Raw genomic sequence first — 12,260 nt, 5'->3', positions numbered from 1 at the left:
TTCTAATTCATTAAGAACCAATTGTTAGCCGATGCTGCTAATTTGAACTGCATGAATTTCCCATAACTATATTAAAATACCATAGTCCCAAGCAGGAGAAATATTTTATAAAAGATAAGTCTAAAAGTAAACAGTCTTTTGGCCATTAACAACCATATGCTAAGGATAGAATATTTTATTTCACGTTTTCTATATGTTAACATTTTAGTTGTAATTGATGATTGTCTCATTCATTTGTCTGAATTGAAAAATCCGATGCCATAATTTTTTCATGGATTAGCCAGCCATGCAACTGTCTATTGTCATGTTTAATAAAGTATAGTATAATAATGGCTATGTCTATGGAAAAGTATTCCCTCTTCCTATTCAATGTTCTTAACAATGCAAACCACACACTGCTATTTATTGAAAGTACCTTTCTATATGAAAATAATAAATATTATAGGTGCATAATTTTCCACATACCGGTCTGATATGTAGTAATGGTCAGATAGGATAAGATGGCAAGACTCGCGCTTGGATTTTCACACTCTGAATGATGGAGTTACAACGCTGATGTTAGTGTTTTATCCAGTTTATTCCTAATTGAGAGATAGTTGTCGATCATATCAAAACATACAAAATGTGAGACCATCATTATTTCATTATTAAACATCTTGAGTGCATATAAAAAAGAAATGTTCACATGTGGCGTCTTTGCAGCTTTTAAGGGTCAGTAAGGTGTTACTCCTCTAAGAGAGAGAGAGAGAGAGAGAGAGAGAGAGAGAGAGAGAGAGAGAGAGAGAGAGAGAGAGAGAGAGAGAGAGAGAGAGAGAGAGAGAGAGAGAGAGAGAGAGAGAGAGAGAGAGAGAGAGAGAGAGAGAGAGAGAGAGAGAGAGAGAGAGAGAGAGAGAGAGAGAGCAAATGGCAAATTTGCATCACATACAGTCATAAGAACCAAAGAACTCAAAAAACAAGCCAGTGAAATTTTCCAGTGAAAATAAATTGTTGGTGAAGTCTCAACAACAGTTTGCTTCATAGATCAATACAATTACAAGACTTGCTGTGATGTATTGAATTGTTTATGGAATTTTGGATGCCCGTCAGCTTAAATCTGAAATCTCAGATCTCAAGGTTAATCTTTGTGTTTTTATCCCCTTGGAATGCATCTGGGTTAATCTACTATGTACTATCTACTACTACTACTGGTATTATAATTTGGATCAAAGGGCTTCAACAATCAATTCATACCGTGTGTTCCTTATGTTTGCAACTTGACGTGTTGCACTAATATGAAGGTTAGCATTATAGTCCGCATACACGTTATGCTCCACTTTTAGATATAAACGGATTAAAAAACATTTCTTCACAAAACGGTGTGTTTTAAATTTCCTTTTGAGCTCCCATTTTTTAATCTAAATCACACAGAAATGTCATGGATTGTTATAAAAAAAAACTGCAGCATCCACAGGTGGCCAGTAGGGGCAGTGTGTGATTTTACAACAACTTTGCAGGCATTGCGGGTTATTTCTTGACTGCGATGAAAACCAGATGAGCGTGCGCGTGAGTCTTGGCTGGCGCTGTCGTTGTGTTGAGTCTCTGAAATAAACCAACGTGCAACACATTATACTCCACGGCATAGTTTTCTTCCAACCTTAAAACGAGTCACTGGAAAGAAATAAAGAAGTAGACCAACATGGAGACATCGAGCAGGGTGGGAGATCTCGGACCTTCTTTGCTCCACAGGTGCTTTTCTTTTCTCCCCTCGGACTTGTGCACTTTGCAGAGGGAGCTGTCCGGTGCCGATGGTGCTGAAAGTTTCAGTTCTGCGCCTCTGACAGACTTAACCAAACAATTAAGAGATATTTCCGTTTTTTATTTTGCAGTCACGAGAAATATCCTTTAATTGTAAGATCACGCCTGTCTATAAAACCACGCCAATTGCGTCACTTCTGTCTCTTCTTCGTCTTGAATTGCTGCTACTATGAATTAAAGGCACCTTGTGGTCGGATTCAAACGACAAAAAAAAAAACGAGCCCCGACGCCATAGTCCCACGAGCAAAACGAGGGCGTCGATTTCGCTGAATCGACAACCAATAAACTGATCAAGTAATGCCACGAGAACAAAACATTGAGCAGATTTAATGTTTGTTGCCTCCTGTAAAAAGCTCTTCCGGTCGGCTAACTCAATCCAGCTGTTCCCCGTCGCAATGCCGGCGTCGTGGCTCCTGCCACGTCTGTCTCCCCCCACCCCGCCCCCCATCCATCATCCCTCCGCGAGGATCACGGCGCGTAAATCCTGTTTTTTCCGCCACATCAGCTGCGCTCCGTCGCCGCCGAAGTGCAGTGCCAACGCGTCTCCTCCGCTGCGCACCCTCACCTCATCCCTGAAACCGCCCCCCCCCCCCCCCCCTTACCCTTCCCCTCCCGCCCAGAAAAGAACCGCCAACTTCTCCAAAAAGTATACTCCCCACACGCCGAATCTATAAGTTTGGTGTCGCGCGTGGGCTTTTGTCGCGCACTTGGGCCGGTCTATTCACCCGAGGCCGATGGAGTCGTGTTTTTTGGACATCGGCTCCCCGCGCGTCTTTCTCCGGCTAGTCCAAATCATTTCTACCCGGCTCGTCGGGACAGCAGCCGAGTCGTAAAGTCTCTGCAGTCACGTGATCGAGAGAGGACTGACGCGCGCGCGCCCGTGTGTCTTCTCATTGGGAGTGTGTATTTGAGCGTGTGTCCGTGTGTAGTTAGAGGGGTGTCCCTCCTCCACAATTTTTTTTTTTCGCTGCTTGCCACGCTTTAGACGCCGGAGCGCAGGGGGAGAGGCGAGAGGGAGAGAGGTAACGCCGGGTTTTCTCTCACGGGCCACCTGTCCTTTCAGTCTTACCTCGGGTCCTCGCCGGCTCTTCTGCGTCTTTTTTTGAGCCCACCTTCCTGCGGGTCGGCTTGTTTTTTGTTGGTTTAAAAAAAAGAAAAAGGAAAAAGAAAAGATCAAAAATCGATTGGGTTTCATGCGCGTCTCGTCCGCCAAGAGGAAGACCGCGGTTCTGTTCTGCACGGGCTTTTGAGCATCTTTTCTTTCTCTTTTTTTTCTCCTTTTCGTTGGGTGCTCCATTTGGAAAGCGTCGGACAGTCGAGCAGAGCTTGGATGAGCCGCTTCGCCGAAATCCTGAGATGGAGTTGCTGCTGATCTGCCTTTCCCTGTGGATATTGCAATGCAATTTGGCCAAAGCGGACTCCATCATACACATCGGTAAGCGTCCGCTCAAACAACCCGCTGTCAAGGCTCATAGACAGGCTGTAAGACGCAAAGTGTGCGGAGATGAAGCTCGGCCGGCGCATTCTGCGTTGATCGGGGAGAGGGCGGGATAAACATTCTAGGCGTCCTGTGTTTAAGCAACACTTTGACTCTCAAGTGAGTTGGAAAGTTGGCGTTTTTGTAAGCAGCCATACCTCTGACCTTTACCACCGCAGCTGTTTTTATCATGCATTGTGGTTATTTGTTTTTTTCCCAGCCCTTTTCTGCAGGCGTTCCTTACACTTTGCGACGGCTAATCGATGCGTTGTTGTCTTGTCCAGATCTAAATAAATAAAATAAAAAAACTCCCCACCGTTGGCCTGTAAATTGCAAATCAGTATTCCACACACGGACTACAGAGAGAGAGGGCCCGTATCGTGGAGGCTTTGACGAAATGACCGAGGCTGTTTCAGACCAAGCTACCTCTTGTCTGCACCCGCCTCAACTTTCACCGGAACGTGACCGCAATGTCAAAAACAGGACGGAGGGGAAATGTCAGTGGAGTTTCGTTTTACAGATGCAAAACACATAGAGCCTCTTTGTTCTCTAACTTCAAACCAGAGCTGCCTTTTTTTTGGTGCCAAAATGGAAAGAGAGGGGGTGGAAAGGGAGGGGGGGGGGGGCTTTAAACACGACGTTCAAAGGTTATTATTTATTTATTTTAAATGTGTTTGTCCCTAAACATTGCATTGCATTTTACAGTTTGGAAACACACTGGAACGCGCACGCACGCGGAGTAATTGCGCTGGTTTATGTCCCTCTGCGCACAGTCACGGTGCCACTTAGTATGACTGGCGTTGTGGTCTCAGATAAAAACGTCAATGTCACTGTGAGCACATTTAGTCTCGCTGCTCCTGCGCTGCCGCTGCTGCTGGGTGGGTGTGGGTGGAGGTGGAGGTGGGGTGTTGGTGTTGTTCGCAGTTTACTGCAACAGTCTGGCAAGCAGCAGGTGCTCAGTCACTGGCTTAATACGGTGGCGGGACTCCATCCAGATCATTTTGGCTGATGCCCCACGTGACGTCCGGGTAGCCTATACCCCAATTATGCTTTTTCATTCCCTGAAACCCTTTTCTGTGATATATGCGCCGCCTCATAATAGCAGCTGATGCATAAAGAGAGAAAGAGGGGTGCGGTGTCAGGGAGACAGTTAAGCCTCAGTATGCCTCCCACGTCACGCCAGCATGCTTATTGGGGAGGGGTTGCCATCTATTAAGTTAAGTTTTGGCTTCTTTATGCATCAATTATTTGAGTGGTTTCGATGTGTCCGTGTTGCTCTCCACGGTGCTGGAATATTACCTGGCCCACTTTAAGCACCGTGTGCGCAACTACGAGGCAACAGAAACAAACAGATCGATTTTATTTCCCGACACTAAATTATGTATCACGTTGACGTGCTTTGGAGGATAAACAAACTATTTATTCTGCTTTTTCGATGGTCTTTTAATAAAAGTGGCGCGCAATCACATTTCAGCCCCTCATCTTTTCCCTCCAAATGATTCGTGGTTATTTAATTCAACAGGTGCCATATTTGAGGAAAACTCTGGGAGAGATGAGGAGATTTTCCAACTCGCCATCTCAGATCTGAGTCTGAACGATGACATTCTGCAGAGCGAGAAAATCACCCACTCCGTGAAACTAATCGAGCCAAACAACCCTTTCCAGGCTGTGCAGGAAGGTAAGCCCGGTTCCTCCCCACCAGATAGCTTCTTCAATAAATTGCCCCCGCTATTCGATTTGATCACTCAGGGCCAGGAGGCGTCAGGAAGGCCGTCTCCTTCTGCCAGTCGCTTTGACTTTCAATCAGGCCAGAGGTCCAAAGCTTGAAACACTTTGCTGCCTCGTTCTGCACTTCTCTTTTGCCAAGAACTGTGATGTTGTTAACTTCATATGTTGAGTTAGTGTTGTCGCTCAGGAGGTCTTGTGGATTCAAGTGCCTGTGTGAGGGAAATGGTTCAATTGGTTCAGTTTGTGTGTGTGTGTGTGTGTGTGCGTGTGCGTGTGTGTGCGTGTGAGTGTGTGCAGCACCACAGAACCAAAGCAAGGTGCCTTCTGTGGATGAAAAGCTAGGTGGAAGCATTGAGTTAGAGCACCGCAGCCAAGGATAACATCTTATGTGAGAATAAAAATAATTTCAATCGATGATCGAATGTAAATCCAGCGCCAACACTCCAGCTCTGCAATCGCATCGAGTGGAAAATATTTCCCTTTTTTATGTATCTTTGAATGATGAGCGCCAAATGTTGTTTGACCACATTCATCACCTTGCAGATTTTCCGTTGGAATGTTTCCTCTGCCTCATTTAGAACTAGCAATGACTGATTATTTTTGGCAAGGTTATGTCTCAGCCATTGAAAGGTGGTCCATACAGTTGACTGCAACATTGATTAAAATTCTTCCACTGAAATAAATCAGCGAGACTTTAACCGGTTCGTAGGGACCTTCGGAGGCTCTTCGTGTCTCTTCGGTCCAGACTTAAATTCTGGTCAGGCTCACGAGACATTTGGGCTCAGGAAATAAAATGAATGAATGAAGATATACCAGGTTTCTGCTGCAGAGATAAGATTAAAAAATGACTAATACACACACGTACGAATTGGCTGGTTTACCAGTCGCTGTTGCTTGAGATGCAAAAGTGTAGTAATTAAACATACTTTCCAGAAAATCATTTTCCATTTGTGCAGAGCTCTGATTATTCTAGTCACAGAAGGAGTGTTTAACCTTACCATTGGAGGAGCATTCCTGCAACAAACGCTGAATAATACATACCTCAAAGTTGTTCTCTTTGGACAATCCCAAGTAATATTTACAAAACGTCATGCTTATAAAGTTTTTGGCTTGTGGGGTAAAAAGAGAAGTTTTAACTCCAGAGCTTTTTAATTGCTCACTGAAAGTATTCAGTTTATTTCCTCCGCTTAAGTTACCTTCTGTTTGTCATGATTGAGTACCATTTAACGTACGTAATTACTGTTTACGGTTGGACACCCAGAAGCGGCTGATTGGGGGGCATTTAACTTCCGGGGAGCGTTGTGGATAACGGGCATGTCTTCGACATGGTGATCAATGGGAGGCCCATGACTCTTGCACTAGCCACACTGCAGGGTGTTGAGTGACAACCGCGATAAGTTGACCTTTTGCTTTGCTCTTTTGTTCACTGCCGCCCCGCCGTGAGCGTCAGTGAGGGGAGGGGACAAAGGGCGTGAATGGGGAGAAAGTCGTGGGGGAGGGAGGGTGGGGTTAAGGGAATGAGGAAGAGTTAATAGAGGTGGAGAAAATAGTGGCTGTCGCAAAAGAGAAAGGGAAGGAGATTACGGGTGAGAAGAGCAGTGGGGATAAAAATAAATTTGAGTTACGGCAGAAAAGAAAGTAGAGAATTATGACCGAGACATGAATAAACATGAGTGGACAAAAGAAGAGCGGGACAAGAGTTAAGATAGGACAAAGGTAATGAGGAAAATGTCTCAGCCGCGGCGCCATGTATGTCCTCATTTGGCTCCCCTTTGTCCTTGCACTGGTGGAACATATATTAGCGAGCATGTCACACCCCCACCATGCAGGCAGACGCACTTAGCTATTCAGTCCTCTTATCGTCTAAAGATGACAGCTCAGGGCTGGCTGGAAATACTGCTTGACCACACAACTGGCGGATGCTGTCCTATTTATAGGTCGTAACAACCGGAGAGCATAGGGCGACTTCAGCACCTGGAGCGAAAACTCAAGAGGAATATCTATCTCAGTGGTGGCTTATCTGAAGCCTGCCACCAGGTTTCTAGATGCCATCGCACTACAATCCTGCCACAGAAGACAACAAACACACATTTGGCCACTGCGACCGCCTCACCCAATATTCACGCTTCCCCCCTCAGTTCTTGTATTTATAGAGATGGAGATAAGACATTGGCTGATGAGATGATACAACGTGGGGGAAATCAGTTGAAACAAAATACACATTTATCTGGAAGGGAAGGCAGCACAATTTAAATGCTTCTCCAGCTATTCTGATCAATTTTAACGTTAATGCCTCGCTTATCTAGTAAGAGCCAGACACTCGCTCTAGGAATGACTGTCTGTCATCCCCTGAATGCCTCTAGGGTACGTTGCGTCTATGAATGGCATCCAAATCAGCCTTTGACAACTTTTGAAATAAAGGAATTCTCAGGCATCTTGAGATTTGTCCCCCCCCCCCAGATTATCTTTCCACCGTGATTTAAAACTCCATGATTGTCCTCTAGGCCAGAAAAACATGCATAGGGAAACAAAGCTTTAATAACTTTCTTTCTGGTTTTGTCTCCTGTCTTGCTTTTAATCGCCAACCTTGTTGTGTGATTATGTTAATCCAAATGTCTGCATATTTAAAGGTAAGTCTAGCCTGCAATGTTTTTTCGTTCTGGTTGAACAAAGATCGTGATGGGGTGGGGTCGAGCGTTTAGTGTTTTCATCCACGGGCAAGACAATAAATGAAAACACTTCATAAAAAGATGCAACTGTTCCCATTGTGAGGTTCAGGATTCGGAAGGGGTCACAATGGTTTTAAGGGGTCACGGGCTGTGGAGGAAAAAATAAGAGATACATATTCAAATTGAAATAAAATATTTTAGAATGATAAATATGTTTTATATCGTTGACTCCAAATACTGTAGATTTCGTGTTGTTTGTGACAGTAAAAGAGTTTCAGACAATTTCCAGAGTGTACGGCTTGAAATTTGGGATCGCCAAAGTCATTGGGATTCACTCTCTGGGAACTATTAATATCTGGAACAAGTGTCACGCCAATCCAGCCAATCCATGTGGAGACTTTTCAGTCTGGTCCAAAGCCCGACCGACATTACCTAGCATCACATAAAATGTTGAAACTAATCATCATGCTGGACAAACATCCTAGAGGGGTTTCCAGATTCTTCTAATTCATATTCAACCAATCGTGGCCCATCCTTCACTGTGGCGTTTTTTATCGGCTCTCGTCAAATCCCTGCAGGTTCCCGGTTCATTTTCAAACATGCCCATAAACAGTGTTGGCCATCTGGACACAGTTAGAGGAAGTCCTTCCCTGCTCCTCTAATGTGCACTCATTTGTTGAGTGTCCCGTCCCACTGAGTCCTTTTTACGCGCAGCCCACAATGAGTGACCCTCCATCTCCATCCAACCTCTGCCAAGGTAACGGCAAGGAGGATTTCCTTATTCGCGCTTTCTGGCCCCGCGTGAGCCGATAGACTCGCAGTGCGATTCTTCCCCCAACAACCCCCACTTTTGCTCAACCTGTAGCGACAAAAGTTGATATAATGATTCCTTTAAAAGTTTTGGCATGGCTGATGTTATATCCTCCATCTGATTCTTTGCTTAGGACGACTCATTATTCGCTGTGCTGTAAACGTGATGGAATACTGCGCGTTCACTATTATTGTCCTGGTGAATTGTATAATGCTGCATAAATCTTAGTAATTGATTTATTTGTTTTTTTAATACTTTTTAGCAGCTCTACAAAGAGGAGGGGGGGGGGGGGGGCTGTTAATTACCCACTAGTTATTTTAATCCATCATAAGCTCCTCAATGGGCTGTATAAAGATCTGCCGGTACCTTAATCAGCTAAGTGATGATGGCAGAGGTATACCCTTCAGTATTTAATGCCCTCACACTTGAAGGCCCCTCACTAGAATTCATAAGGTCAGCCTTCAGTCGCTTCCCAAATGGGGCTCCCGTTTGTTTTAAAGACTGTTTTCTTGCGAACAAATTCCCTCTTTTCCTTTATTGCTGTTTTAATGATTGAACTACTATCAGCGTGTTGGCTATTACTAATCATTTGTTTTTTAAAGCATTTGAAACTACAAACTCTTTTATCCTATCCTATTATCTTCTTTTATTATAAGCCCTCGTTACTGCGTCATCTGTATTATTTTGATTAAAATGGCTTTATGATTGTTGATTTTTGATCTGCTAATGTGTTGCTAATTCAATATTCAGTGACATCAGTTGTTAACTGTTGTGTCTTTTACTCTTTTTACTTTTACTCTTGTCTTACAAGAGTGAATGTTAATGTTGAACTTTTTAAATGGTGATTGTGGGAATTCAGTGTTCTTGTTGTTTTTGCTTTGAGGCGCACACACACACGCACGCACACACACACACACGCAAACACAGGCGCACACGCAAACACGGACACTTTAAATGGATGTCCTGCCTTCTACCGACCAGAGAAGTTGTATCTTGAATTCGGTCCACTAACACTTGAGCTCCCATTATCACGTTTGGAAATACCAACATCGCTGCTGCTTGCTCGGACTGTTAATGTATTTTTTGTGCAACAGGGCAACAACGAATGTGCGATTAACAGTCTATCGCATATTGAATGTGTTGGTATTGCACTTGTGCCAAGTGCCATTCTTTCTAGTGTGATGAATATGTTTGCAATGTCGTTTGTTGATTGTTGTGGCTGTTTGCCTCCCTGCAGACTGCTCACCACAAACTACTCATTCTCTGCTGTCTCAGCTTCTTTCCTAACTTTACCTCCACTAAAAAGTCTGCTTCTATTGTAATGCAGGTCACTTTCTCTGTTGCACTTCAGCCGTTATGTACATGATTGACCTCTAGGGATTATACTTACCTCTCCTTGTCCTTCTACGCCGCGTGGATGACACAGGGGAGGCCCAATGGGACCGTTGCTCCGCTGTGGGCTGACAGACTCACCAAGGAACGTGTATTCCTCCGGCTTCTCCCTTCAGAAACGCCACAGTCGGCAACGTCTGGCAACTCCAGCAGAGCCAGCGAGCCAACGCAGAGAGGGAGGTCCAGGCTGGTAAATGCTGGATCTGTTTAGTAGACCTACAGGTTTTGTCCTGTTTTGTGCTGCACAGGAACAGCCGGTCAGAACTCCTCCTCCTCCTGCACGGGGACGCATCTGCGTCACGTAGCCGCGACAGCTGTAACAGATTGTCTCACTTCGGCGGTCCTCAGATTTATCTTGAGAGGAGCAGAGCGACATCGGAGAGAGAGAATGAAAATTTCTAATTATATGTTACTTAAAAAGTGATTTGGGCTTCGGAGAGAGAAGGCTTGATCCGCTGATTAACTTCAAGAAAAACGTCAATTTGCTTAAATGCCACGTCTGATCTGTGTTCGTCTGCGGCGGGCTGAATGTCACCATGTATGGAGATCTTCGGAATATTTTAGTTTGAGTAAACAGGGCCAGTTCTGTTGTGACAGATTTGACGGAGGTTTTAAAAGAGTCCAACAAAATTGATAAATAAATTAAAATAGGGAATATTTCAACAGATTTCTTTCAGGAGACCGGGAAAGGATGCTTGGTGTGCAAAGTAAACAGAATTACTGTGTGGAGCTAATTGCAGAGTGGCTGTCACATTGGGCCTTTTTATGTATTCATCACACTCCCCATGCCGCCTCACTGGTAGACACCTAAGTGCTGAATTCAAAGTATTCTCTTCACTTTTCACACTGACGTATTTCATTGAGGATATTCTGGGGGGTGGGTGAGGGGGGCGGTGGGGGGGCATTGTGTACAAGGCTGACTGATGGCTTCTCTGCAGTGTGATGGCTGTCTGTCTGTGAAGGACAAATGCAGGAGAAACACATTGAAAAAAAGCAAATACGTCTTGATTGATGTTTTACTGTTTGTTCCTCCCGTGGTGCGCGCAAGAATCCTAAATGCAGCACCAGAGAATATTATTTGGGTCATTTAGCACTGTCGGGCGATGACACCAAGCTATGCGACCAAATTCCTCCTGGCCTGCTCCTGTAATTGTTGTTTGAGAGGCATTTAGCACCTGTATTGATTTCTTCTGATATGCCAGCAGCATCTGATGTATGAAGAATGGCTAAAACTGCAAGAAATATATCAGACCACCTGCACACCTGCCGTGCACAACTCAACGAGCGGCCTATTATTCATGCACATGAACCCACACCATATGCTGTTTGCATGTCTGTCAGCCACATGTCTTATTCATGTTCTTGTCCGGTGTGACAGATTCATAACGGCCCTGTGACAGATGTTAATGCTTTGCCACGACCCTAAACAGCCCACGAGCACCGCTGGGGATTGGCCATCAATACTACGCTACCTGCGAGAGCGAGAGATGGCCGAGTGACAGAGAGGGGGCCCGAAGAGGACGTCCCGTCCGGTCGGATTGATGCTGATGAGGCCCCGGGTCTCCATCCATTGTAATATGTCCCATGTGTTACGAGCATCGTTCCTCTTTGTTCACACTGTTATGATTTGACTTTATCGAGCCGCTGGGATGACAGTGGGTGTATGAACGGTAGGATTTGTTGGTTGGTGCATCCTAGTATCAATATATGCTGTGTGTGTGTGTGTGTGTGTGTGTGTGGAGGCTTTATCGAAGCAAGTTGGAGAAATGCTGCTGGTTTGGTGAGCGTGTCACACTTTCTCCTGATGCTGACTAGCTCGAATGGAAGTGTGTATAATTGACTGCCCACCGACCTGCACCGTTGGCAGCAGGAAGACTTCATTTCAGGAAGGAAGACAAGGAGCAGAAAATCAGCCCCTAAGTAAATCCTATTAGAGGCTAAACAGGAGTCAGGCAAAGAAATGCAGCGGCTATCTCCGACTTCACGCTCCTCAGGCAGACGGAGGAGGGAGACGCGGTGGGTGGGGAGTGAGGGTGGAGAAGGAGTCCTAGTGAGGGTAAAGGAGTGAATTGGCCGGCAAGTCTGAGGACAAGAAAGCGAGAAAGCGGGATGATGCAGTTGGCAGAAGCCACTGGGAGAGGAATGCAGCGGGGAAAGAAGGAGCGGCGGCTGTGAAATTTTCGGGCGGAACGGAAGACAAGTGGGGCGAAGTCATTCGGGCTCTTTGGTGAAGAGGTGCCAAAATGTATTGGGGAGCCATTGTTTGCATTACTGCCCAAAGACACGGATACCGAGTGTCACCATCTGTCACAAGGATCCCGCCTCCTTCGCTGAGTCTCTGTCTCTCTCTCAGTGCCACGTCTCCTCCACCGTGCCCAGGCAACATGCA

The 12,260-nt window shown here is 45.3% G+C and overlaps 1 protein-coding gene across 3 annotated transcripts in view; it reads left to right on the top strand.

The window, feature by feature from the left end:
- The first annotated feature begins 2,744 nt into the window (after nucleotides 1-2,744).
- grid1a (glutamate receptor, ionotropic, delta 1a) overlaps nucleotides 2,745-12,260 on the top strand; it is a 156,295-nt gene continuing 146,779 nt past the window's right edge. For all 3 annotated transcript variants that reach the window (XM_040178760.2, XM_040178759.2, XM_040178761.2), the window contains exons 1-2: nucleotides 2,745-3,229; nucleotides 4,794-4,949. In XM_040178760.2, coding sequence (XP_040034694.1) covers nucleotides 3,151-3,229; nucleotides 4,794-4,949 — 235 coding nt within the window. In that variant the 5' untranslated portion in view covers nucleotides 2,745-3,150. The remainder of the gene's footprint in view (nucleotides 3,230-4,793; nucleotides 4,950-12,260) is intronic.

This window comes from Gasterosteus aculeatus, chromosome 6, assembly GCF_964276395.1.
Source record: "Gasterosteus aculeatus chromosome 6, fGasAcu3.hap1.1, whole genome shotgun sequence".
NCBI lineage: Eukaryota > Metazoa > Chordata > Actinopteri > Perciformes > Gasterosteidae > Gasterosteus > Gasterosteus aculeatus.
This window is presented reverse-complemented; position numbering and strand designations above follow the sequence as displayed.